At 31.7% G+C, this 27094-nt stretch overlaps 2 protein-coding genes and 4 long non-coding RNA genes across 8 annotated transcripts; 3 read left to right on the top strand and 3 right to left on the bottom strand.

The window, feature by feature from the left end:
• Positions 1–1102: 1102 nt before the first annotated feature.
• Positions 1103–1944, top strand: LOC128883889 (uncharacterized). The gene is made up of 3 exons (XR_008459144.1): positions 1103–1583; positions 1643–1771; positions 1837–1944. It is a non-coding gene; the product is annotated as an uncharacterized LOC128883889 (long non-coding RNA).
• Positions 1945–2622: 678 nt separating this feature from the next.
• LOC128883887 (uncharacterized) lies at positions 2623–3312 on the bottom strand. 2 transcript variants are annotated; one of them, XR_008459142.1, is made up of 3 exons: positions 3083–3312; positions 2826–3011; positions 2623–2759 (listed from the first exon to the last, which is right to left on the bottom strand). It is a non-coding gene; the product is annotated as an uncharacterized LOC128883887 (long non-coding RNA). The 2 variants fall into 2 exon arrangements; XR_008459143.1 differs by having other exon boundaries at positions 3095–3312.
• An 8773-nt stretch (positions 3313–12085) lies between these two features.
• On the top strand, positions 12086–12880 carry LOC128883843 (uncharacterized). The gene is made up of 4 exons (XR_008459120.1): positions 12086–12171; positions 12228–12553; positions 12611–12706; positions 12764–12880. It is a non-coding gene; the product is annotated as an uncharacterized LOC128883843 (long non-coding RNA).
• On the bottom strand, positions 12587–14324 carry LOC128883842 (uncharacterized). The gene is made up of 10 exons (XM_054136637.1): positions 14145–14324; positions 14017–14082; positions 13870–13920; positions 13720–13770; positions 13579–13623; positions 13427–13474; positions 13278–13325; positions 13137–13178; positions 12823–12888; positions 12587–12776 (listed from the first exon to the last, which is right to left on the bottom strand). Exons 1-9 carry the CDS (start codon positions 14314–14316, stop codon positions 12827–12829), a joined length of 585 nt encoding a protein of 194 aa, XP_053992612.1. The 5' UTR covers positions 14317–14324; the 3' UTR covers positions 12587–12776; positions 12823–12826.
• Positions 14325–17577: 3253 nt separating this feature from the next.
• LOC128884446 (uncharacterized) lies at positions 17578–20008 on the bottom strand. 2 transcript variants are annotated; one of them, XM_054137875.1, is made up of 15 exons: positions 19659–20008; positions 19530–19604; positions 19373–19423; positions 19231–19290; positions 19083–19124; positions 18933–18983; positions 18785–18835; positions 18643–18687; positions 18501–18545; positions 18365–18403; positions 18233–18268; positions 18094–18135; positions 17949–17993; positions 17808–17852; positions 17578–17711 (listed from the first exon to the last, which is right to left on the bottom strand). In XM_054137875.1, exons 1-15 carry the CDS (start codon positions 19873–19875, stop codon positions 17617–17619), a joined length of 939 nt encoding a protein of 312 aa, XP_053993850.1. In that variant the 5' UTR covers positions 19876–20008; the 3' UTR covers positions 17578–17616. The 2 variants fall into 2 exon arrangements, with proteins under 2 accessions (XP_053993850.1, XP_053993852.1); XM_054137877.1 differs by lacking the exon at positions 18365–18403.
• Positions 19434–20122, top strand: LOC128884448 (uncharacterized). Its single transcript, XR_008459388.1, has 5 exons — positions 19434–19541; positions 19629–19676; positions 19729–19808; positions 19861–19919; positions 20008–20122. It is a non-coding gene; the product is annotated as an uncharacterized LOC128884448 (long non-coding RNA).
• Positions 20123–27094: the final 6972 nt, after the last annotated feature.

The following is a 27094-nucleotide window of genomic DNA, read 5'->3' as shown; positions in this document are numbered from 1 at the left end:
TGTTTAAATGTGACAATAGAAATTAAAAGCATTGAAAATAAACGTGTCATGAGTAGTGTTGTATAAAATAAAAAAAAAATAAACTGTTACAACACATAATGTTCAGAAACACAATTTTTGTAAATCATATGCATGGGAAGTAGTTAAAAACAGCAACGACTTCTGCTTTTTAAACATGAATAGTGCTGCCATATAGAAAATTGCAATCAGACATAATTTTTTTCAGAAAAAAGAATTATGTAAATGAAGTCGAGACTACCGTCGTTTACGGGTGGTCAAAATAACCGACCATGAAAAGCTGCACATCTGTTAACGAGTTTTTAAGAGTTTTTTTTCATTATTTGATATGTGTTGCTAATATAGTTATTCGTTATCATCTTACATAAAAATTAAACTGAACTATTCATTACGTGTGCGAACTTTATCAAACTTTGTATAATTTTTTGACAATTTACAAAACCTATGTCCAAAGTTATAAAAGAGTTCTCTTTTTAAACTATCCAAAGTTGTTGTAGAATGAGCTGCATCTTTAAAAAGGCTAATAGTAGCTACGAAGGAAAAAACTGACAACCAAAGTAACTCAAATTTTGATTTTTCTTTGATACTGATAGTGACAATGCATAAACTGAGAGGATTTTTTAAAGTCAGTAGTTATAAATAGCCGTCAAAAATTGTTAGTATGCATTTGCTCATGTTGACATTAATTTCCGACTAAGTAGGTAGTCAGAAACACCTAAACCGCATCTTAGTTTTGTAATATTATACTCACAAGTATGCGATGGCAGATAAAACAAAACAGAAACAGGACGTCACTGATTAAATATTGTGTTTTGACTCACGTTTACACGTAAACGAATTACATAATTGGAAAACGGGCGTAACTAAGTTCTTGAAATGTATACCATTAATTAACGTATATGCTTAGAAGTGATGAGCAAAAAAATTAATATAGATTTTTCAAAACATCTACTGTATACTACACATTGATGTTATATTCCCTACAATCGTAAAATAAGATGTTTAATATTTTTTTTTTTGATAAAACTGTTTTTAAAAATACTTGTAGGAATCTGTAGTACACATTCAGACTGACTTTGTGTTCAGTAATGAAAAGGTTAAATTTGGGCCGGTTCTATTTCTTCCCACTAGGCGAAAATGCAAAATAAAACTAGGCATTGTTATATGTCGTTTAAATGAATGCGTGACAAAATTTTTTTTATAACGTCGATTAACATAAATAGATAACGTATCTTGTCCGAAGGCTTTTTGAAAATTCAATGAAACCAGAAGACATGATACTTAAAAAGATTGTAACAGTGTCGCTTTTCTCAAGTGTTACAAGGGAGGAGCTTGAAGCTTTTCTTACAAAACGCTGTTTACCAAAGTTAAACCTAAGATTGACTCCGAGGCATTGGTTCAGCTTGAAAAATAAATGGAATTACTTTGAAGATGATTGCCACAATTCAAAAAATAAAAAACACTTTGAAAAAAACATATTATATAAATTTGTTTTCTAATTATCAAAATTTAATCATTTGTGACGCAACGAAAAAATTCCTACTTTAGTCAGCTCCAATAACGTAGTAATCAATGTTTTTGTTCATTCATTTGCTAATGAATTTATCCTTTTTTTTAATCATAGGTTATTCTATCTATTTACGCTTAAAAGCATATGAATATAACGACTAAATGTAAAAATGAACGCTTTTAAGCTCCATTAAATAAACGAAAACGGTCAATAAGAATGGAAAAGAACTGAAGATTAACAGAGGTAAATTTTTTAGTGCTGAATGAATATATTAATAAAAAATTAGTTATAATTCGATATTTTGACAGTCAAAAGGTACCCCAAAATTTTAAAAAATTTACGACGTTTACTTGCAGTATATTTTATGAAGAAAAAGAGAATGTTAACTTTTAAAGTGACCTACATTCAACGCGATGTCTCCTTACCGTGGCAGAATGTTATAGAAAAAATGGAAATAAAAAGGGTTCCAGCGACGTTTACGTGCAGAAAAGCAATAAAGTACTATATCAACGTTGTGTTCCAAACCGCACACAATTTTATTGTCTTAAAAATTTTTTAACAAGCAAAAAATTTTTTTTTGCGTATTTTTGTTAATCGCTAAACTTCAAAACAGCATCATGTTAAATCAAACTCAAATGCTTAAGAAGGTTGAGCGTCTGTAACAATTACGAATTACCACCAACACAACTACAAGCAACGGAATGTTGATACAACAATTGGAAATTGTACTTACAGGGCGTCTCAGAAAGTTAGACAGATTTATTTTATTTCTAGAATTAGCGATGCGAAAAGGCAAGAATTCTTCTACTATGCCACCTACGTCAATAAATCCGCATATTCGTATGGAATTGGGTCGACACAGATATATACCCGTAAAAAAAAGAAAAGGACAACTTTGATATTTTCAAAATTCGGGTTTAGTAAGTATCAAAAAATCATACTTACAATCTTTCTTTCTTGTTACAAAAATTATATTGCTTAATTTTTAACTTATCATATTTTTTTTTAGGTTTTTTATATAAATTTGAATTTTTTTTATTTTGTTTTATAACAGAGATTTGAAAAAGGTTTATTACTTAATTAGAAACTTGAAATATGAGGACTGTACTTAAAAAAATTCGTGTTAAATATCTAGAATGATTTCTAACCCAATTTGAAATCGGTATTATGGATCGCTTGCTGAGGCAACAAAAAAAAATATTACTATTTTCGTAAAACATTTTTTTAGCAACTGTTAAACCGCATCATAAAATTTATGAGAATATTTTACACTAGAATGTTTGGGGGGTTGACTTACTAGGTCCATTTGTGCATATTATTTTCAAATTAAGGCTAGTGGCATATACTCTTCATTAAAAGATTTTAAAATAACGAAACTGCAAAAAACGCTTGAAATTTAGCATTTGTTTAAGAACATGTTTTTGTGCGGTAGAAAATTTGAGGGAACGACAGTAAACAAGACAGTTAATACATAATGAATTTGCTGAAATACAAAAAAGATAACAAGGATAAATTATCATTAGATAGAGACATTATGCGAATTTTTTCTATTACTTGAATACTGACTTTTTTTCATTTTTCTAAGTCATTGAAATATTTTGATATAATTAGACATGTAAAGGTTGCCTAAGTGAAACGTTAAAATTTTTATTACAATCTCGGCTAGACCCCAATGCTAGTGTTATGTTTTCATATATAGTCTTAATCAAGAGGAATTTTTAATTTTAAAAAGAAAATTGAAGTTTTTAAAGGACGTTAAAATTTTTACTTGGTTGTCTCGCTATTTATACTGTATGTTTTTAAAGTATTTTCCTTTATATGCTTTAAATTAAAATAATGTCTTCACTTTAGTTTTATATATACGTACTGTAATTTTTATGTGAATGAAGCACAAACAGAAATTTTAACACCACAAGCAGCAAGTCGACACATAAACTTAAATCTCGAAATTACAACTCCGTATTCCGGCATCAAACATACAGGACCGTTCAATATTCTTTTTTATATCTTTTATCCGTTTTGAAAGTAATAACAAATTTTAAGCTTATTGTGATGGGTTGCATCTGCAACATAAAACAAGAAAATAATTTTTGTTGTGTTATATTTCATACAGTTTTTATATGCGTATACAGTAACGGCGAAGCACCATAATGTTTTGCACAACTAAGATATGTATATCAATATGGTAGTATTACTCCGCAGTGTACTTAAGAAATGTTACGAATATAAGAAGAATGTGAAAAAATTTAACTTTATCGCCTGGAGCTGGGTCTTTCACTTAAAACAATGTTTTGTATTAAACATTTAAACATTCTTCTTCCTTAAACTTATTACCATAAATCTTTCAATTTAATGGAAAAATTGTAATTTTAATCAATCATAGAAATAAACCAAAAAGCGATTAGGAAATAAATACATTATAATGAAAAGTCAAAAAAAAAAAGAAAAAATGAGAAGCTTTGTTAAAATAAAATCGAAACGCCCAAGTATAATTTTTTAAAAATATCCTATCTACAAAGAAGACATTGCTGTATATTAACAAGAAATTTTTGTCAAAGGATTTTTAAAATAAAACAAAATTTTTCTTTTTAGCGGTTATCATTAAATCTTTATGATATAGACGAATAAAAATCGTACGTCAAGGTAGACAATGTAATTCGACAATGCTTGAAATCCATTGTAAAGCATAGTAGACTTCAATTTATACTGAAGTTCTAGTAGTTTATACGTCTGAAAATAAAATGTTATTCATGAATGGATAATAACATAAAGCTATATTCAAAATGCTGAGTCGTTGTTTTTATTATGATTAAAACAAGAAAAAAGACTTTTTTATTTTTAAATTAAAAGAATTCGTTTTTAAAAACCAATTGTTTTACAAAAATATAATATTTTCTCTGAAATAATCCGAAAAACACTATTTCTATAATGGATTTTTGTTTTGATTAAAATTTAAACTAGGATGGTTTTTAGCTGCCTACAATATTGCTGAGTGTACTAAAACAACAAACAAGCTCAAGTAATAGTTTTAAAAAATCATGTATAATTCCATAGCATTTTAACACTTTACTTAGTTATTCAAAATGACAAGAAACGAGTAAAGACTACCGTGTAACATAAATTTTCAGCAGGTAATCAGCAATCAATGATATAGTTTTAATCTTTTTCTTGTTTCACTGAAACTTTTAGACGAAATGCAACGACACAAATTTTCATAAATAAACAAAAGGAAACAATTTTTTTATTATATCTATTTTCATGGAATTATGGAAAATAAAAATGATTGAAGACTCTTCTTTTGTTACCTATCATTATGATTTTTCAAGCTATAACAAGAAACATAGATCTTAAACATAACCGCCATAATGTACTGGATGGAAAATAAACACAGAATCATTGAGAAAACTGAAGTTTTGTAACATTTTGCCCGATGTTTTCTTATTTGAATTTTTATTTTATTTTATTTCTTTATAAATTGTTTGGTTTAAAAATCTCTTTAAAAAATTCTGGTGTACCGAAAAAAAAATGATGGACAGTATGTAAGACCTTATAATAAAGTGTTAGTTATTTACCAGTTTCTTTACTCAAGTATTATCCTATTTTAAAAGAAGCTCGTGAGAAATTGACTTTGTGTTTTGTTAAATTTAATTATAACCATTGTATTTATTGTATTATTTTTTAATAAATTATATACAACGACTGTCTTTTTGAAATGTTTTTTATGCTTTGAAAAAAAAATTTTAACAACTTTTTGTCTAATCTAAGTGAAAATGGGAGAAAAATACCCAAGATACGTGATATTTACAAAAAAATAGGTGAAAGTTTTGTCGAGTTTTGTTTTTTTTTGTCAACTTTAAGAAATAGACATTACAGTAAGGCTGAGTTGAAAATTTAAGAAAGATACCGGATAATTAAAAAATTAGCTGTTGAATACGTATTGCAATTCTACTCTTCTGATACCGGCTTAATACCAAAGTAAAACGCTTTAATGATTATTCACTATTTACTTTTTTTTATTCAAAAAATAATAAGGTAATTTAAAAAAAAAGTTATTGATATTTGTCGTTTACGGAACAATAAATTAAAGTATTATATTCTCCACTGAGATTTGTATATAAAAAAAATAGTTTGTCATTTTGTTTCTTAAGCACATAGAAATTTGAATGCATGACACTTTCGAGCTTCATCTAAAACTGTGAAGTTTACAAGCAAGTTTTTAACCATACTACTCAGCCGCGTAAATTTCTTTATCTTTTTTACAGATTATGGAATATAATTTTTTATTTTTTTAATACGTGTTTTTCTGGAAAAAAAAAGAAATATGATTCTAACTGGTCGATATATCCCAAAAAAATATTCTACGAAATAGAAAAAGTTTTTTGTTTATCTTTTACACTTTTGTAAAGTAAAATATACATTCTAACTAGCTTAATCCTATCCATAGAAAATTTATTATGAAAGAGATCAACTATGTTTTTTCGTTAAATAGAGTTAATGAACATAGATTTGTAAACCTGACAATAGTATTTTTCTACAGTATGTTCTTGTAAACGAAGAATAATTAGTGATATAAGTGTAACGACGTCACCGTGTGTTCATTACATACATCAATTTTTCTGCCTCCGGTAGAAATAATTCTAAATGAACTTTTTATTTATTTTGATACATCAAACGAAACCACTAAAAACGTTTTAGTGTAAGGAAGAGTAAAAAAAAACAATTTCAAATTAGCGATGTCTACATAGAAGTGACAGCAAATAGTGTTGTTAAAACATTTTAGAATTAGGTTATGCGATTTTCAGAAAACATCCTGAGCATTTACGAAATAACTGAATTTAAGCAAAGTATTCCACAAATTTATGAAGCAAATAATGATTTGTGACTAGTGGTTTATCATCAAGTTTTGCGGGAAGCAGCCTCGGCAATTTAAATGGTTTTATAGGTATCCGGAAAAAAAAAGAATTACTATATACTAATTAAGCACATTGTGAAAACAAGAAACTAAGAAAATCAGTTTTCACTAAAAAACTGTTAATGTGGATATAAATACAGTTTTCTAATACCCAAAGCAATTTCTTCTGGTTCACAAAGGAAATTTATAACCGTCGATATTATAAAAAATACAAAAAACGTTAATGCAATCCTATGTAGCGTTAATTTTGTCGTTGGAATTTACTAATGGAATGAATTGATTGAAGAATGTATACAAGTCTAAAAAGTGTTGTTTACTATGTTTTAAGTTTCTACTGAATCCCTTCTGATTTTGGTGTGATATATTTGACAAATATGACAACATTGGAATCCTTCAAATATTTTTTCTTCAATTAAAAAGATGAAAAATAATTTATTCGACTAAAATAAAACTAAGACAGTTTACAGAACAAAACACAATTTTATAAATGTAAAAACGAGAAAAAAGATATGTTACTTTTTAAAAGAGAAATTAGACAATTGTTACAAAGACGCAAAGTAAAAGTTTTACAAAGACAGTGAGATACGTTTGAACTCTTAATCGCAAGTACCCAATGTGTAGAGTAGAAAGGTAATGGAATGTTAAAATGCTAGACAATAAAATTTTTTAACGATAGAGAAAGTTATACTTGTTTTGTTCCATAATATGACTTAAGTTTCGTTGAAAAAATAGAATCTTGTTTGTTTCACAAAATATTTTTATTAAATGGTTACCTATGTACTCTTCGCGTAGTATAATTCTCTTTTAAGCAATCATTAAAACAGTTTATTTCCCAATTTGGGCCAATTTTTATTTAAATATATGTAAACATTTAGATTAAGCTATTTATAAAGTAAACTATAATAATTGTCATATGTAGTTAAAAGTAAATTTAAATAAAGTAAAAGGTTCTATTTTTTAAGACATATAAATGAAAAAAAATATTCAGAAGCGTTACTGTTATGATATAAAAGAAAAAAGTAAAATACAAAATGGTTGCCAATAACTGTTGACAATTTTAATAAAAAAATTAATTTAATGTAATTATGTAGGACAAAAAGAAACGGATTTCGTTATATAAAATTTTTTTTTTATTAAAAAATTCGAGATTTTTTTACGTATAAAAATATTTTGAATTCAATTGAACCATGCTTTTACATATAAGCAAAGTGAACGAATCTAAAAAATTAGGGTTAAAAAAGATGCAACACATTAAATTCACCCTCTTATATTTGAAATAATAAATTAAAAACACTAACTTTTCGAAGTAGAAATTATCGTGTTTCTTGAAAGTAAACAAAAATATCTGATGGGACGGATAATACCCTGCGGAAAAAAACGCCCGATACGGACTCTTTTTTCGATTTTTCAAAGTTGAATCATTCAAAACAAGCAGAAAAACATGTTTTTTCAGCAAATACCTTAAATCAGAGAGAGGGTCTGTCTGACTTTCATATAAAAGGACACTAGATGAAATTTCCTCCCACAAACATACATATGTTGCCGTGTACTAAACGAAAAAGCGCTGAAAATACAGAAGAAGGGAGAGCAGGACATTTCATGTGTAACGCTTGAATACTGCGAACAGCTATGGGAAGAACGCTAATGAATACGAGAAACTTCAAGATGCCACCACCGAGACCAGTCTAATACACGCAACCCAAATTTCATGCGACCTAGTCTACTTCAAAACAGCATAGCGCGGTTCGTAGGAGACAAAAAGACAACCTCGAACAAAGTCGGCTCTCACCAGAACGACTGTTTGCCGAATTAACGAAGAAATGAAGCGAACACTAACGCAGGTGTCAAAAAGTAAGAAAAGACGAAACTTCTCTTTTGAAAACTTAACAAAATCACTTAAACCATACACATTCATAGATAATCCAAAAGAAAAAAAAAAGTTAAAAAAAGAAAATTAAAAAAAAATAAGAAATTTCTTAATTGGTCGAGTATAGAAAATATTAGATGGATGAAGTCTTTGAATCACCACTTAAAGAAATGCAATCTCTCTTTGGAGTGGGCCCTAATCAGCCCCTGCAAGTAGCTCAACAATAGGCTGACACCGAATCCTACTGATGAGTCGCTTAACAAACGACGAAAATTTCCGTTTCACTTAGTGTACCCCTTGAAGGATAGGCTATTTAGATGAACTTTGAGCTTCGAAATAATGTCACATAATGTAAAGGTTTAAGTATATAGGGGATCAACAACTCATCAGATCTAACATTTAGGAAATTGACGAAACACTTGCCACAACATTGATTTATTGCCTCGGTCTCCATATCATGAAGCACGAAATCAGATACCGTGTTGTATGTAAAGAAATGGTCTGCAATGTTGGAATCATCGCAAAAATGCTAAAGGCGAACTCTCTGCCTTCCCAGAGCATGTTGCACGTAGTTAGAAGCATTGGATGAACCACAGCATCTGTAGCAGTGGAGTAGCACTCTCTGATAATTCCCTACACAAGCTCATGTGGTATTGAGTTGGCACATACATAATCTAGATACCTGAATCCACACAAGAAGTAGAGATACAAAGGGAAATGGGTATCTTATACCATCCAATAAATTGGATCAATAAGGTCACCATCAAATTGATTCGAGAAAATATTTGAATGGAAAAAAAGCAGTTCCTTATTTTAAACATTACAAACACACACACACACACACACACACACACACACACACTTTAGTGCCCGAAATCTAGAAACTCCTTGCACCCGCTAGGTTGGCATGGATGGACCTACGAAACAGCATGGTTACAGACAATCTGTGTAACGTTAAATTGTGCATTTGTAAATGAACGCTTCTTCAAAACACAGTGGCGAAGCTCCTAATAACGTCCACGATGCGAACAACACAAGACGAACAGATATCTAATGAATCGGAAAAGTATTTTACAGAAAACAACACCCCATACGACCTTATCATAAGAATCTGCAAACGTGGACTATCCTGCAAAACAAACGCTTTACTGAAAAAATTGAAGCCTAGGCAACGTCCGGTATTTATATATAATAAATCTAAAGTTCCTTCATCTCTAACTACTATTTTGCCATACGTCAAATTTTCTGAGTTGACATACAAATTAGAAGACATTTTACATAATTTATAAAAAAAAGATTATTTTTTTTTTTTTTATTTTTTTTTAATGATTCTACGCTTTGTAAATCGCTGGTGGTTTTAAGATAAACAATGTCTTAAAAATTAATTCTACAGTAATTAAACATTCATCTTTGTAATTTTACTTATTACAGGTAACACATTAAATTTTGATACTCTTTCAATTTCTTTTTTATTAGGTTGTTTTAAATACAAAGAAGTTAGCTACACACGTTCTCTTTTGTTTGGAAAAATAAAAAATGTAATTAAATTTAAAAAAATCTACTTCCGTTGCAATGGTTAATTTTAACATACCATAAATGATTAAAAAAAAATTTTAATTCTGATGTTACGTCTATTACTTTGATGTTAACAATTCAACTTATATGGTTGATTAATTGTTATAAGTAAAACATTTTGTTTAATGATTAGTTTAATAGTTAAGAAAGAGAAAAACGTTCTATTTCCCAAATTAATTTAGATATAAAAAACTAAACGAAGAAAAAAGTTTCTAACTCAATTTTTTTTTTCCACATCATCAGTTTCTCTTGTTTATATTCTACATACACGTTTGGTAAATGACCATGACTTAACATATGATATGGATAACTGAAGACATCTTGACGCGTGTGCTTTGGAAGATGGCATTCCTGTCATTGATATTTTTTTGTGATGGACGTTTGCACAAATGGTTATGAGCCAACTGATGAAAAATATTTGTCTGAGTATTCACCTTCATTATTGGATTGGTTAACTAAAAAATTTTAAAATGTCCAAGCACGAATAGGACATGTCTTTAGAAAACCATTCCACACAGCATATCTTTTGACACCTGTACAACTGCACGAAGACGGCAGCTTCTTTAATATTTCTTTATTCAAATGCCTTGCTTGTCTGTCGTACGTACAAGGGTATTGAAAAACGCGTGTTTTGGGATATTTGGAAGTGTGCAACATCCAAAAATAAATATCTCAACTAAAAGCATTCATTGCATTCAGACAAAAAGGTAAAATATTATCAACTTTTAATTGTTGAAACAGATTACACGATTGACTATAATTTTATTAATTCACGCCATCATATCTTCTTAGTTCAAAAATACCGATGAAGGGTTAAAAATTGCTCCAAGATGTAATCCATCATATATAGAGAGTTTTTCGCTAAATTCAAGGTTTACGATATTGATGTTTTGTTTATATTAACAAGTTTGTATATTGGTTATTAAAAATCAACTCTTTCAAAACTAAATTCTATAGGATAATCTGGGGGTGATGTGATTCCACTAGACGTCAATAATACTTCGACCCGTTTAACGCAATTCGTTAATGGGATAGCAACAAGAGTTTTTGCGAAAAGAGAACAACTTTATCAACGGTCCCACCAAATTCATCAACGGTAAGACCGAGTACATCGGCAAAGCCACAAGCACCCTCAAAGAAAAACTTCGCTGAAGAAAGCTCATATGGAAAAAGAAATACAAGAGTTTGGTAGTCTGGGCTACAGGAGGCACTGCAGGCTTAGTTGCGTCAGCATATCTCTATAAGAAAGGCGCTTGGGGTCATGAGGAACCTCTTAGAGAACTTGCAGATTATCAAGTTGATAATTTAGAGACTAAATTCCAACACCATGAAGCTTGTGAATTGATTAGTAAATTACAATTATTTTAGAATATAATGAAGCTTTTTTTTTTTCATTTTAAGAAAAATAAAATAAAGTTTTTTTTTAATAAGATGAAATAAATCGGTTTTTTAATGGTGTATTCTATCGAAAATATTCTACATTGTTCAAAGTTTTAAAAAAAAACAGTATTTATTGTATACCGTTAAAAAACAAAGAATTTGTCGGTGTAAGCATTTTTTAAGTGTTTGTTTTTTGAGAAACTTCCAAATTAAACCCGAGTTTACTCTTAATCGTTGCTTCTTGAACGTCGCTGCCAAACATTTAACATTGAAAGCGTTTTTAATTGTCGCATTAAGCTTTTATATTTTTTTTTGATTTCATATTAACGTGAGAAAATAAAAAGAGTTTAATTTTTAGTTTTGGGGATAGTTAGTTTCTGGAGTCCCCATTCAAAACTTAGACATAAAATCTTTCTTTTGTGTAGGATATCGTCAATCGGTTGGTATTAGTGTAGCTATAAGGTTAAACTGAAATCCTACTAATGCGTTGTTCAAGTAGCAGTGAATTTCTTTGTTTGGTTCCGTGTTACCCTAAACAGAAGGAGTGTGAAGACAAATGATGAGCTCTGAAAAATGCCTCATGCTGTAATTTATCAATTTTGTTTTGAAGGATACATGTGATCAACCTTTGCAGGGCGTACTTAATTTATTTTATACAAGAAAATTATTAAAAAAAATACATAGAGTTCTATCAATTCATTATTACAATGACATCTTATATCATTTTTGAAGTGTTTGGAATACTTTTCATTTGAAAACATTTTTGTAAAATTCTAAAACTCCACTTTATAATCCCTAGTTTGTGTACAAAGAGCAATGAAATATTCTCAATGATTGTTTTAGCGTTAATATTGAAATAAAGGAAAGGATTCAAAGAAAGATAACGGTTGATTATGTTTCAAGAGAAAAGTTGGTTCGCATTTTACAATGAACAGTAAAGCATAAACTGGGGGTTTTTTGTCTAGGTTTAAACACAGTTTGTTGAAGGCAAAACCTAAAGTCGTTAACGCATGAGCCATTTTTTGAGCATTCATATTTCGGCTGATTAGCGTATACCGAAAGGGAACTACAAAAGGAACAAGAGAGTTTTGCTGTTGTTTAAGCCACTCATTCGCATAACTTTAATGTCGTATAAAAAAAATGCAATTCAATATTTCTTCGCAATCTTATTAAAATTATTTGAAAATTTCAAGGATTTTTAAGACTCTCTTTTTTTCTTCGATTTGCAATTTTCAAAGAATTTTAATAAGGTTGCGAGGAAATGTTAAATATTAAAAAAATAATCAAATTTGTAAGAATAAATAGTAAAAAGATATAAATTTAACCCTTTGTGTTATCGCCGAAGCAGAGTTTCTATAATATCCTTTTAATTAATTTTATAAAAAAAACAGCCTCAAAAATAAATTAGGTTTAACCCCATTAAAATATGGCAAAAGCACATTTTGTAATAAATTAAGTTTTACTGATATCATCCAATTATTCGTATTTGCATTTTTTTTAGAGCATTCGATCATCTAACAAATAATCTTATATGCAAATGTTTTTCTGGTACAATCTTACATGCTCATTTAGACTTCCTTTTTGACAAAGCGTTAGAAGATTGTGCTAGATTATCTTCCTTTTCATCTGAAAAATATTTTTTATTAATAAAACGTTTTTACAATTTAACAGAAATTTATTAGTTAGCAATAATTTCGTGATATCTTTTTCTGTTAACGGACTAACTTTCCAAAGCAATGCCAGGAAGTTCCGTTTTTTTGTTAGTTCTCTTGACTATAAGATACTTTTTATTATTTAAAAGTTTTCATATTTTTACAAAAATCGTTTCATGAAAAATAAATTCTGTAAAAAACTTTATCTAATTGCAGACTTACTGTGCATTATAGGGTCAGGAATTCGCCTTTTATATCCTCTTCCTAAAATATATTGAAATTATAAATTGGAAATTTTTGCATTTTGACAGATATAGATTTATTGAATATCATTTCAGCAACAGCTCTTATTATTGTACAAACTTTCTAGTTCTCGGATCCTTTCTTGGCTTCTTTTTTTTTTTTCGTTTTCTATAGAACAAAATTATTTAATATGATTAAATGGTTTTGCTTTTAAATTGAGAGATTTTATTAAAGAGTATTTCTTTTAACAACCTTATATTGATACAGACCTGAGATATCTTGAAGCTTCTTTTGAAGTTTTTCTTCCATCAGTTTCCCTAAAGAAACATTTTTCTTTGTTTTATAATTAAAAATGTTTGCATCTCAACCGACAATGCATTTATTCACAACAACCTTCAGTTGACAACTATTTAATACATACTTTGAACAATCTGAACGTCTTCCTTTTCTTTTTTTTTATCTTCCTCTAAAAAAAAACGCCTTGTTAATATTTAAAGATTTGTATTTTAACAAAGATAGACGAAAATTTTTGTTTGATAGCAGCTGTTATTCTAGTTCGAACCAGTCATCGCCAAAATTCGTTTCTTTTCTTCTTCTTCGTCCTGCATAATAGCTAAAAAAATACGTTTTTTAATAAGAAAATTAATTTTTAACGAAAATCGATTCATTAAAGAATGTTTTTGTATTGAAAAACACTTCTTTTAGTGTTTACCTTTAATCATTAACTTTCTGTACTGTTCATCTGGACTCAAACCCCCTTTTACTAAAAAAAACATTGATTAAAACTTTTGTTCACTTTAACAGAAATTAATTTACTAAAAATGATTTCTGTCAATAATTTTTAAATCGACAGTCTTACATTCTATTTTTGGTAAGCAAAGTTTTCTATTTCGGTAGCGTTCTGATTCTTCGTTGGGAATGCCTCCTGTGTGATCAATGTAACCAACACCTTTCAACCTAGCTAATCGATTGTTCAACGTTGCTTACCTTTAGGTAATTTAAAACGTACACATTCGCCTTTTTTATTCATGCCATAGTAACGACTAACCTCTTTTTCTGCAGGAGTCTTAATGTCTACATAGGAATCGAAAGCGGTAGCATAGTTAAGCAGCAAGCTACTTATAAAGGCAAGCGTTGACAAGAGACGAATTAATAGCATTGTTTAATTGTAAAAGTATTTAGTTTATTTTAAACAGATTTTATAATGACTATTTAAACTATTGATAACAGTTTTACCCCAAAACATGTAATGTTTGGGGTTTACCGTTATTTGTCCCTTTTAAGACGCAATTTTTATTTTTCACTTTCTACAGTTGACGCTATAGATCCTTATTAGAAGAGGGAGTGACTTTGTTTAACGTCATATAGTCTGTATGAAATTAATCTTAATTTATTTCTCCCTCGCTATTTTATGGGTATGTCTATAAATTCTTATAAATGAGTTAAAAGTTGGTTATCACAAGTATACTTTATTTTGTGTTGTGAACGTACACGTAACTTTTAGTAATTTTTTATTGCATCTGTGCTAAATTTGACATTATTAAGAATATTTTTTTCTATTAATGCTAGAAAACATTATTTATGTTGTGTGCTCAATTTGTGGAAGTTACATTGATTTAATTTTATAAAAAAAAGAATCTGCTCACTATGTCAAAAAAAAAATGAGGGCCAAAACGTCAAGAAACGTCGGATATTTGAATTGTTAGTAGTTAGAGAAATCGAATTAAGTCATATGACTTAGTTGTATTTACCACTAAAACGAAATAGTGAAAAAATCATTGTTGAAATCAAGAGTTTTCAAAACCCAAAGTCTCATGTCTGTGTTTGTAAAAAATTATTCCAACCTCATACACTTTTTTTTTAAGTTTAAAATATAAACATTAGGAAACGCGGTTTTTTTTTGTTCTTATAAAGAGATATGATAGAAAAAGCCGACTTTGTCAAATATTTAATTGGATTCTTATGTGAATACTAAGTGAAAAGAGGTGTTCCATATTTTGCCTGTGAAATTTTTTTTTATTTTTCTTAATAAATAAAGCTGACTAGCGAAAAATGTATCCATAATGCTTTTAAAAATTGATAGTTCATTCAAAAATATGCCTCAATTTCTAAGATGCATTTTATAGGTTAGAGGGGTTCCGATGTTACATTCTTTTTTTTTAATTAGCGCTGTTTATACAATATGCGATTTGCAAATACTTTTCTAAAACGTACTAGAGGATTTTTCTCGGTATGAAAGTTCAAGCATCGGAACATGAAATGAGATCTAGAAAAGATTGACTGAGTAAAACAATACGAAAAAAATTTGTTTAGTGTAGAAAAACAAAACGTTGAATTTATTTCTTTGTGTGATCGCAACTGGAGTTGTGCTAAAGGGTTGCTAGGTTCAGTTACACAAAAATTTTTATTTGGAAACGTATAATCCAATTTTTTTTTGTTACTAAAGATGTGGTACAGTATGTTGTTTTATCAGTGTCAATCTCACCCATATTAAGTTTTCTGTTTGAGTTTCATTGTTCTCTGCGCCACTCAATCCACTAGCTAACATCTCGGCTGCTAACGGTTTTTTTGGTAGAGCCTAACTCGAATGACAAGGGTCTGTCAATTTCAATTCATTAGTAAAAAACATGCCAATGCAAGTTTTGGAACCCATGGCTAGAAATTTAGTTTCTTCCTACAAGTTATTGTCAGTGTAAGACATAAAGGAAAAATACACAAAAGGGCGATTGGCCGTGGATTATGTGGAGTACCCGATTATAGTATTGAAGCAGTGTGAGGATCACTTCGACACGATAAAAACCGCTCAGACATTCAAAAATCGTACAGCTTGACAAATCGTAGAAACAAAAAATCCACCTATTACAAAAGAATCGTTTAATATATAGAAATGTCTGCGACACATCCAGGTGATTCACATATAACGTATGTCTGAAGGGAAATTCACTGTGGCATCGTTACGTTCCATAAGCCACGTGGAACTATCAAAGAAACAACCACACTGATGTAATATACAAACAGAAAACACTCTGCTCTTACATTAACATGTAACTCTTTTCCTCTTTTTTTTATTTCACTCATGGCAAAAATATTACAATAGAAGATTCACTTGAACCAATGCCTTGGTTTGAATTTATATTTAAAAAAAAAAAATTCTGTAGTTTGTCAACTATCCAAGACATTAAAATGGATAGAGTCGTATTTGAGACTTTAAACCGAATGAGTGGGTAATGAGAAGAGTCTTTTTTGAGACTGTAAACTTGATCGCGATTGTCCGTGGACGATCATAGCTTTAAATTTATGGAGTCCTCACGCAAGACTCAAAAAAGAAGAACCTCTTTTTGTAGTGGGCCCTAATCAGCCCCTGCAAGTAGCTCAACAATAGGCAGAAACCGAATCCTACTGATGAGTCGCTTAGGCAACGACGAAACTCGCCGTTTCATTTAGTGTTCCTCTTCAGAGGATAGGTATATGCGAAACTATGAGCTCCAAAAACACGCCTCATGATGTAACGGTTTAGTGTTACGGTGCAGAAAAAAAAGCTTTTTTTTTCATTTAGCCTTCCATTCGTGGACAAGGTGTTAAATAAAAAAATGATATCTGAAATGCTGTTTATGGTACAACAATTAACATTTTTTTTTTTGAATAAAACGGCGGACCAAACGCTATAGAGGTACTGATTATATTATCTACAAAAGATTTTTGGAAAAATATTTGCAGTTTTATGAATTTCACAACCAAATGACAGCATATATTATTTTCAAAAAGTTTTTAATGGTACTTAATGGAAGCATTTTTGAAAAATTTAAAAACTCAACAAATTTGTACCTATTTTATGTATAAAGATAATTTATATATTTTTATGGTTGTGTTAAGTTTGAAAAGAATACATGAGAAAAGGGTATAAAAAGAGATAACAGAGCATATATCTTAAAAAAGAGTTTGTTCGAATTCCAGCATCAACAATAAAGGATAATCCAGAAGTAGTTTGGGTAGATAAGAACAGAATGGGATAAATGCATAACCCTAAAGGCGTATACAGAAAACATTGCAATTGCTTTTTATCAAAGAGCAAAGCAAAGAATGCTGTGAATTTTTGTTTTCTCGAGATTTTATAATCAAGTTTACAAATGTAATTAAAAAAGTAAGCGTGGCTTATGAATAAGCGTTTTTCTATGAAATTCTGGGAAAATAAATTTGAAATGATGTTTTTACACAAACGTAAATGATTAAAAGAATACAGAAAACACCTAAAGTTAAAAAATAAAATAATGCATTATGCAGTGGTTGTTTTGGGGATTTCCTAAGTAATGTAATAAGTCTTTGTCATTGGGAAATTACGAAAAAAAAATTTTTTGAAAATTTAATTTGGTTTTTTTACACTGAAAATGTCGTATCTTATGTTTCTATGCGAATAAAACTAGTTTCTGTTGAATTTTTAGTTGCATTTGGATTTAGTGATCTAACAAATATTCTCGTAAAAAGCTTTTATTCTCGGACAAAGCCTTCTTTTTTCTGCAGCGTTGGTAGTTTGTGATTCACTGGTATTTTCGTTACCTAAAAAATGATTATTATCTATTTGACGTTTTTGAATTTTAACAGAATAGATGTTTAAACATTATTTCAGTCAACAACTTTTATTCTAGTACAGACTTTGTATCGCCATCATCTTTTCGACATTCGTTATCATTTTCGCAACTGAAAAAAAAAATTTTAATAGTCAAAGCTCTTCCATTTTTACAGATGTGAATGTATCAAACATTATTTCAGTTAACAACTTTTTTTAATACAGACATGCTATCTCCAGGTCTTTCTGTCTTTTTTTTTGGGCTTCCGCATCTAAAAAAAAAATATTTTTAATAGTTGGAGCTCTTGTATTTTCACAGAGATAGATGTATTAAACATTATTTTAGTTTACAACTATCATTTTAATACATACTTGCTATCTCTAGGTCTTTTTTTTTTTTGTGGGCTTCCTTCTCTGAAAAAGTATTTTTAATAGTTAAAGCGGTTGCATTTTAACAGAAGTAAATGCACTGAACATTATTTCAGTGAACTTTTTTTCTTTTAAATCGGACTTTGCCTGGCTCGGGCTACCTCTTTGGATTCCTCACCTAAAAACAGATTTTTTTAATAGAGCTTTCGCATTTTAGGAGAAATAGAATGTATTAAACATTATTTCAGCACACAACTCTCATTCTAAAACCGACTTTGGATCGGGTTTCCCTTAAAGTTTCTAATTTGCTCAACTAAGAAAATTTGTTTATAAAGTAAGATTTTTGTACTTCAACAGAAATAGATGTATTAAACACTATTTCCATTGACAACTTATATTTTAATACAGACTTGCTCTTTTCTCGTCCATTGCTCTTTTTCTTTGGGCTTCCGCAACTAAAAAAAAATATTTTTAATAATTAGAGCTCTTGCATTTTCACAGAAATAGATGTATTAAACATTATTTCAGTGAACAACTTTTTTTAATACACACAACGTAATTCCAGGTCTTTTTGTCTTTTTTTTTTATCTTCCAACACTAAAAAAATATTTTTAACAGTTATAGCGCTTGTATTTTAACAGGAATAGATGTATTTAACAATACTTAAGTTGAAAACTGTCATTCTTATACTGACTTTCTATATTTCGAAGCCTTTCTTCTTCCTTTTTTCTTTTTGCTTCCGCAACTAAAAAAAAAATTTTAATTGTTATAACTTTTTCAGTTTACCAGAAATAGATGTATTCAACATTATGAAAGTAGACAAGATTTATTCTAATACGCACATGATATCGCACGGTTTCTTTCTCTTTCACTCTTCTTTATCCGTTCTTCAACTAAAAAAAAATTTTTTAATAGTTAGGGCTCTTTGCATTTTAAAAGAAATAAATGTATTTAAAATTATTTCGTCGGACAACTTGTATTGTAATACACACTTTCCATTTTTCGAAGCCATTCACTTGTTGTTTCTTCAGCTTCTAAAAAAAAAAAAAAATTTCGTCAATATTTAAAAACTTTTGTATTGCAACAAAAATAGATAGATTAAACATTTCTATTGTTAATATCTGATACTCTAGTACAAACCTTTTATCGCTCTAATCCGTTCTTTTTCTTTTTCTTCTTCCTTTTTGTCCTTTCTCTTGGCTAAAAGGATAGTTTTTATTAATTAGAAGTTTCACTTTTATCAAAAATAAATTCAATAAAAAACGTTTAATTCAGTGTTTACCTTGAAGCAATAAGTTTCTATACTGTTCTTCTGCGCTCATGTCAAGATTAGCTAAAAAGAAAAAAAATAATATTAATTAGAACTTTTTGCATTTTGACCGAAATCAATTTAATAAGAGTTATTTTTGTTAAAAATTTACAGTGTGGGATGGTCTTACATTCGATATCAGGTAAGCAAAGTACTCTTTTTCTGTAATGGAGAAATGCATAAGTAACAATGCCTCCTGTGTTATCTGTATATTTAACACTTTTTCAAGCACGCTTATCCATTGTTTGATGTGGCTTACTTTTGGGTATCTTAAAACGTACGCATTTGCCCGCTTCATTCTTGCCATAATAAAGACTAAGCTCCTTTAGTGTAGGAGTGCCGAACCTTGGAGGGAAATATACAGCGGAAGCATAGTTAAGCGAAACGGTAATTATAAAGGAAAACGCTGGTAGGAGATGAATTAATAGCATTCTTGCAATTATATAAGTATTTAATTTAAGTGAAACAGATTTCATAGTGGGAAAGTTAAGCTAAAAATGTCACGTTTACCAAAAGACATGTAATGTTTGGGGTTTGCCCCCGTTTGTCCCTTTTAGAACACTTTTTTCTCATTTTTCTTTTTTTATTTTCTACGGTTAATGCTACAGTTCTTTAACCGAAGAGAAAGAGTCCTTGTTTAGGGTCATATAATCTGTATAAAATTAACTGCAATTTCATTCTCCCCCGCTATTTTATTGGCATGTTCATGAATTGTAACAAGCGAGCTAAAAGTTGCTTATTACAAGTAAACATTATTTTGTAGGCTGTGAACATAAACGCAATTTTAATTTATTTATCTCGTGTGTCTGTACTACATTTGACATAATTTAGAGAATTTTTTTTTTCTTCTTGTGGTTTTGGTTTACTAAAGCTAAGTATTTTTTTTAGCGGGAAATATCAATGGGGATTCCTTTATTTTTTTTTGCCCACTGATGTTAGAAAGCACTATTTATGTTGTGTCCTCACTTCATGAATGGTACATTGATTTAATTTTAGAAAAAAAGAAAAAGAATGTGGTCAGTAAGTCCAAAAGAACGAGAGACAAAACGTTAAAGAAGTAGCTTATCTGAACGCTTCGTAATAGAGAAAGAGAACCAAATAATAAAACGCAACTGCCTTTAAGACTAAAAAGAAATAGTGAAAAAATAATTGCCGAAATCAAGAATTTTCAAAACCCAAAGTCTCGAGTCTGTGTTTGTGAAAAATTATTCCAACTTCATGCACTTTTTTTTAAGTTAGAAATACAAACATTAGAAAACGCGATTTTTTTTTCTATAAAGAGGTTTGATAGAAAAAGCCGACTGTGTCAAAAATTCAATTGGATTCCTATATACATACCAAATTAGAAAAAGTGTTCCAGACTTTGCCAGTGAAAATTTTTTTTATTTTTCTTAACAAATAAAGCTGACTAGCGAAAAGCCTGTATATAATGCTTTTAAAATTTGATAGTTTATTCAAGATATGGCTCATTTTCTAAGATGTATTTTATAGGTTATAAGGGTTTCGACGTTACATTCTTTTTTTCTAATTAGCGCTGTTTATACAATGTGCGATTTACCAATACTTTTTTAAAACATACTAGAGAATTTTTCTCGGTATGAAATTTCAAGCATTGGAACATGAAATGAGATCTAGAAAAGATTGAATGAGTAAAACAATACGAAAAAAATTTGTTTAATGTAGAAAAACAAAGCGTTTAATTTATTTCTTTGTGTGCGCAACTGGAGTTGTGCTAAAGGGTTGCTAGGCTCAGTTACACAAAAATTTTGATCTGGAGACGTATAATCCAATTTTTTTTTGTTAGTAAAGATGTGATAAAGTATGTTGTTTTATCAGCGTCAATCTCACCCATACTAAGTTTTCTATTTGAGTTTCATTGTTTTCCGCGCCACTCAATTTACTAGCCAGCATCTCGGCTGCTAACGGTTTTCTGGTAGAGCCTCACTCGAATGACAAGGGTCTGCAATTTCAATTCATTAGTGGAAAACATGCCAATACAAGTTTTGGAACCCATGACAAGAAATTAACTTTCTCCCTGCAGATGACTGCCAGTGTAAGACAAAGAAAAAATACGAAAAAGATTGATTGACCGTGGAAGAAGTGGAGCACCCGATTATAGTATTGAAGCAATGTAGGGAGCACTTCGACGCGACAAAAGCCGCTCAGAGACTCGGAAATGGTCAGCTTGACAAGTCGTAAAAAAGAAAAAATCAACCTATTACAAAAGAATCGTTTAATATATAGAAATGTTTGCGACACATCCAGGTGCCTTACATATAACGTATCTCTGAACGGAAATTCACTGTGGCATCATTAGGTTCCACAAGCCACGTGAAACCATCAAAGAAACAACGACTTTTATGTAGTATACAAACAGAAAACACTCTGCTCTCACATTAACATGTAGCCCTTATCCAGTTTCTTTTATTTCATTCATGGCAAAAGCATTACAATACTTGATTCACCTAAACCGATGCCTTGGTTTAAATTTATTTTTCAAAAAAAAAAAAAAAAAAAAAAATTCTTAGTTTGTCAATTATCCAAGACATTAAAATGGATACAGTCGTATTTGAAACTTCAAACCGAATGAGTAAGTAATTGGAAGAGTTTTTCTTGATACTGTAAACTTGAACGCTAATGCGGTGGACGATCAGAGCGTTAAATTTATAGAGTTCTCAGCCAAGACTGAAAAGATCGGAACCCTTTTTCGCAGTGGGCCCTAGTCAATGCCTGGAATTAGTACAGCAATAGGTTGTGACCGAATCCGACTGATGAGTCGCTTAGTCAACGACGAAACTCGCCGTTTTATTCAGTATTCCCCTTCTGGGATAGACTATATGCCGAACTATGAGTTGCGAAGGGATGCCTTATAATGGAACAGTGTCCGCAATCTTTCTGGCTCTCCGTGGCGCAATAGTTCTCGTAATTTAAAAGTACTTTCGACACTAATTTCGTGACAAAAAAAGTAGGCCGCCAAGGACAATTGGTTCAGTGGTAAAGAAAATTTTGTCGAAGCTCAAAAAGTAGCGTGATAAGCACTTTTGTTGTCTTCGAGCTGTTTTGAAGATTTTTTACAGATTTGACTTTGTTATTGCCCGATAAAACCCATTCTTTTGACATAATCTAGAACGAGAAGCAGACACCGAATGGAACGCTTTACAATTTTTTTTGAGTCTTGGAAACGGTTAAAATCGACGTTTAATCCAAAACAGCTTCTTCTTTTCATGCGTTACAAACGTAAACGCATGTACCACATATTTCAAATAATGAGGACGTCATCTAGTCAGCATGAGCCAGAGTCACCAAACCAGATGCATGATACTGATCTGCATGAAAACTCTATCTCTCCCCCAGTTTGCGTAGAAAACTTGGGAACTATAGATTCAAGAAGGAGAATCAAAAGGTCAAGATAATAAAGTGTAAAAGGTTCATAAGATAACATCAAGAAAGCAATAAAAATGTTGTCCGAAGATGTATAATAAAAACAAAAAATTTTCGAAATGAAGCAAAGTGGGAAATTTTAGGAAAAACAATTCGTCAGTCTTTTTCCTACAGGAACTTTCTGAATATGAAATTAAGTTGGATAGGAGATGCAAGGCCCATTCTATAGACGATTTCAGACAAGCTGGAAAGAAGGTTATCTGAAAATTTAAGGAGTTCTCTGACAGTTTGAAGATAGTAGAGAATGCCGATTATAATAAGATAAAAGTTTAGACGAGTAAACTCTGATTTTGTAGAAGAGGAGTATGAGAAAGTCTTGTCCATAAATTAAAATATAGTTTTCCGAAGTACAGAATGCAAGATAACAGATTAAAATCTTTTGCAGTTTCATTGATACTGGCTTTTTTAAAGGATAATGGAAGTTCAGTGTTTTTGTTGGGAAAGAAAAATTATAGTTGACTGCCTATACAAATCGAGAAGACTTAACGAATCACACGGAATGCATCATTCACAACCGGGATTCCGTCTGGACATGTCAAGCAACTCTCAATTTTCGCTCACATAACTCGCCTACAACAATGCACAAGAATTCCGAGAAAACGTACACATAAGATCCCTGGACATAGTAAAACCTCTAGACCGCATTCCCCGACAGTTTGCAGCGCACTACCCCACGAGCTACTTAAGAAAGTTTTCCCCAAAACTAGCGAGGCTAGTTGGTCAACGCAAGCTTTCTAAAATGAAGGCTTATAGAGAAAGGTTTTCGGTTTTCAGGCTTCATCGGCGTACCACAAAGAGTAATTCTATCGTCCTGGATTTTGGTCATGTCTATGAACGAAGTCGGCAAATGTTTTGGGAATGAAGGACATATCACATCCCAAAAAAATCATTTGAATCTTTCTATACGCAAATGACATAATACTTACGGCCACAGACACAGTCTTGCAAGAATTCAGAGTTCGTCTCACCGAAAACTGGCTTGCTGAATGCGGAGACACATTCGACGACGCCAAAACACAAAAATTGTCCTAGATCAACGATCCGCTAAAACACGACGTCCAGGTGAACGGTGAAACACTTGTTACAACACCAATCAAATACTTCAGTCTGCATATCACGAAAAACGGAATCAAATGCAGCATCCATGCGAGGAGATCCTCCACTGTGCTGGCAGCATTGTCAAAAGTAGACTCCTTGTTTCCCCGGATAATGGATCAGGTTGCAAGAAGTATTGGGTGAACCAGAGCACCAACAGGAATGGCGATAGCAGTGTCTGACCCCACCCTATACATACGCATGTGGCACCGAGTCTCCAGACACATATTCAACACATTCAAAAGTACACACGGAATAGAGATACAGCGAGAAACGGGTCTTCTATTTCACCCCATATACTGGATCACAAAAGCTATCGTTAAATTCTACACTAAAATATTCATGCTAAAACAAGACATCTTTCTACTTCAGACATTATAGAAGCAGACGCATCCCACACACCTTTTAGTGCACAAAATAGAAAAGCTTCTCGCATCCGCCGGAATAGCATGCAAAGACCAGCAAGGTTAGAGACCATCTTCGCATGGAAAAATTACGCGTTCGTGAGTGGACATACCGCCAAGTACAGATGAAAGGATGCTACTTCAAATTTACGATGCAAAAAACACGAAGTAGTCAAAAATATCAGATGGACCAGCAACCTATTTAGCAGAAACAAACGCCCGATACGGGTTCATTTTCTGACTCTGCATGCTTTGACTATCGAACACAATCACTGAAACCTGCTACTTCTGTGAGTCTCCCGACTCGGACACAGGTTCCCATTGCCTTAGATGTGAAACAGCCCGCGCCAAATTTCTGCTTCGAACGAAGCTACAAATTTTTCCGTCGGATGAATTACAAAAAGCATTGGATCTCAACAACGACTGCAAGCGGGAAACTCTGCGTGCAACACTTAAATGCCGCAAAAAGCTATGGGAAGAGTGCAGAAGACTACGTGAATCACTGAAGGCACCGTGACCAACACCACTACAGTACATACAAAATCTTGATTTCATGCGACCTAGTGGCTTTAAAACAACGCAACGCACTTTGCAAAAAATGAGAAATACACCTCGAACAACCCCTCTCTTCACTAGAAAGCCTCCAATAAAATAACTTGGACAAAGCAAATAAGAACAAACAATGGAGTCGCACATACATAAAAGGGAGATGGTCGCAGAACGAGTAAACACTTTTTGTAACAGCTGTCTCCGAACTCAGAACTTGGTATAACACCGCTCTGTCAAACTTTTTTGGAACTCGAACACGGTTGCAGTCCTTAGATAAGCTTTGCACTAAAAAATACATTCTCCTCTGGGAAAACCACCCTAGTGAATCTCCAAAAGAGATCCTACGCGGACGATGGACACCACGATAACTGTGCCAGCTTTCCGCTGCAATAACACATCTCGAAAGACATTGAGACGCGAACCGCTTGTCAAATCAACGAGAGAATAAAACGAGTAATAACACAGGAGATACAAAGCTGAAAAAGACAGAAGGACACTGTGGAAAATTGAAACATCACATGATGGCTCCACAATAATTTTCATTTGCATTCACATTGTAAATACGCACGGGTTCCTCATGTTTTAAAGATGATTATCACTTTATGAAAAGAGTAAAAAAAAAAAAAATTTTTACGTAGTCGACCATTGGAGAAGTTATATAGATGAAATCTCCATCCAAGACTTAAAAGATGGGAACCATTCTTCGGAGTGGGCCCTAGTCTACTGCCTGGAACTGGTCTAGCAATGGACCGGAACCGAATCCTACTGATGAGTCGCTTAGGCAACGAGGAAACTATCCGTTTCATTCAGTGTTCCCCTTAAGGGATAGGTTGTGAAGCATTTTTATGAGCTCCGAAAAGATGCATCATGCTGTAACGGTTTAGGATTTATGGTTCCATTACCAAGACGGGTCGACCATCGGAGACGTGAAATGGATAGAGTCTACACCAAGACTTAAAAGATGGAAACCATTCTTTGGAGTGGGCCCTAGTCTACTGCCTGGAACTCGTCTAGTAATGGACCGGAAAAGAATCCTACTGATGAGTCGTTTAGGCAACGACGAAACTCTCCGTTTCATTCAGTGTCCCCTTAGAGGGATAGACTGTGAAGCCGAATTATGAGCTCCGAGAGGATTCTTCATGCTGTAACGGTTTAGAGTTTAGGGTAGTGGACACTACGACGCAGCCGAAATAGCTGCGTTACTCGAAAGTCGAACCGCTCGACAGGTATCCGACAAATTTAATGTCCTACTGAAGAGCGCAAAAATGAGCGTACCAAACACAGGAGAAACTAACTACACAATATATAACTTAATCACGAAGCGTAAGGCTGTAATCGAATCTTCTAGTTCTAGAAATCCGCTGAAACGCGCAAAAAACAAAACTAAATAACTGATCAGACATGTCTGCTTACAATTAAACAATTGTTGAACCAAAACAAAAACTCAATATATCTCACTTTTCCTTTAACATATGGCAAAAAAAAAAAAAAAAAAAAAAAAAATAAAAAATCTTTTTAATTTGTCAACTATCTGAGACATTAAAACGGATAGAGTCTGCATTCTATATTTTAAAGGTAAATGTGTTGACCATTGGAGACGTAAAATGAATGGAGTCTTCCATTCAAGACTTTAAAAGTGAATGTTTCGACCATCGGAGACGTGAAATGAATGGAGTCTTTCATTCAAGACTTTAAAAGTGAATGGGTCGACTATCGGAGACGTTAAATGGATGGAGTCTTTCATTCAAGACTTTAAAAATGAATGTGTCGACCATCGGAGACGCGAAATGAATGGAGTCTTTCATTCAAGACTTTAAAAGTGAATGTGTCGATCATCGAAGACGTTAAATGGATAGAGTCTACACCCAAAACTTAAAAGATGGGAACCATTCTTTAGAGTGGGTCTAGTCTACTGCCTGAAACAGGTCTAGCAATGGACCGGAACCGAATGCTATTGATGAGTCGCTTAGGCAACGACGAAACTCTCCGTTTCATTCAGTGTCCCCTTGGAGTGATAGACTGTGAAGCCGAATTATGAGCTCCGAAAGGATGCCTCATACTGTAACGGTTTAGGGTAACTTCCACGCCAATTTGCATCACACTGCGGTGGCAGTTATCTTACTAACTATTGCCCGAAATTAGCAAAATTGATTGCAGAATTGACACTGTCACCCATGATAGCAAACATCAACCAAAAAAAATTCAA

The sequence above is a fragment of the Hylaeus volcanicus genome, unplaced genomic scaffold, assembly GCF_026283585.1.
Source record: "Hylaeus volcanicus isolate JK05 unplaced genomic scaffold, UHH_iyHylVolc1.0_haploid 12237, whole genome shotgun sequence".
Taxonomy (NCBI): domain Eukaryota; kingdom Metazoa; phylum Arthropoda; class Insecta; order Hymenoptera; family Colletidae; genus Hylaeus; species Hylaeus volcanicus.
The sequence above is the reverse complement of the archived record's forward strand: the minus strand, read 5'-3'. Positions and strand labels throughout refer to the sequence as shown.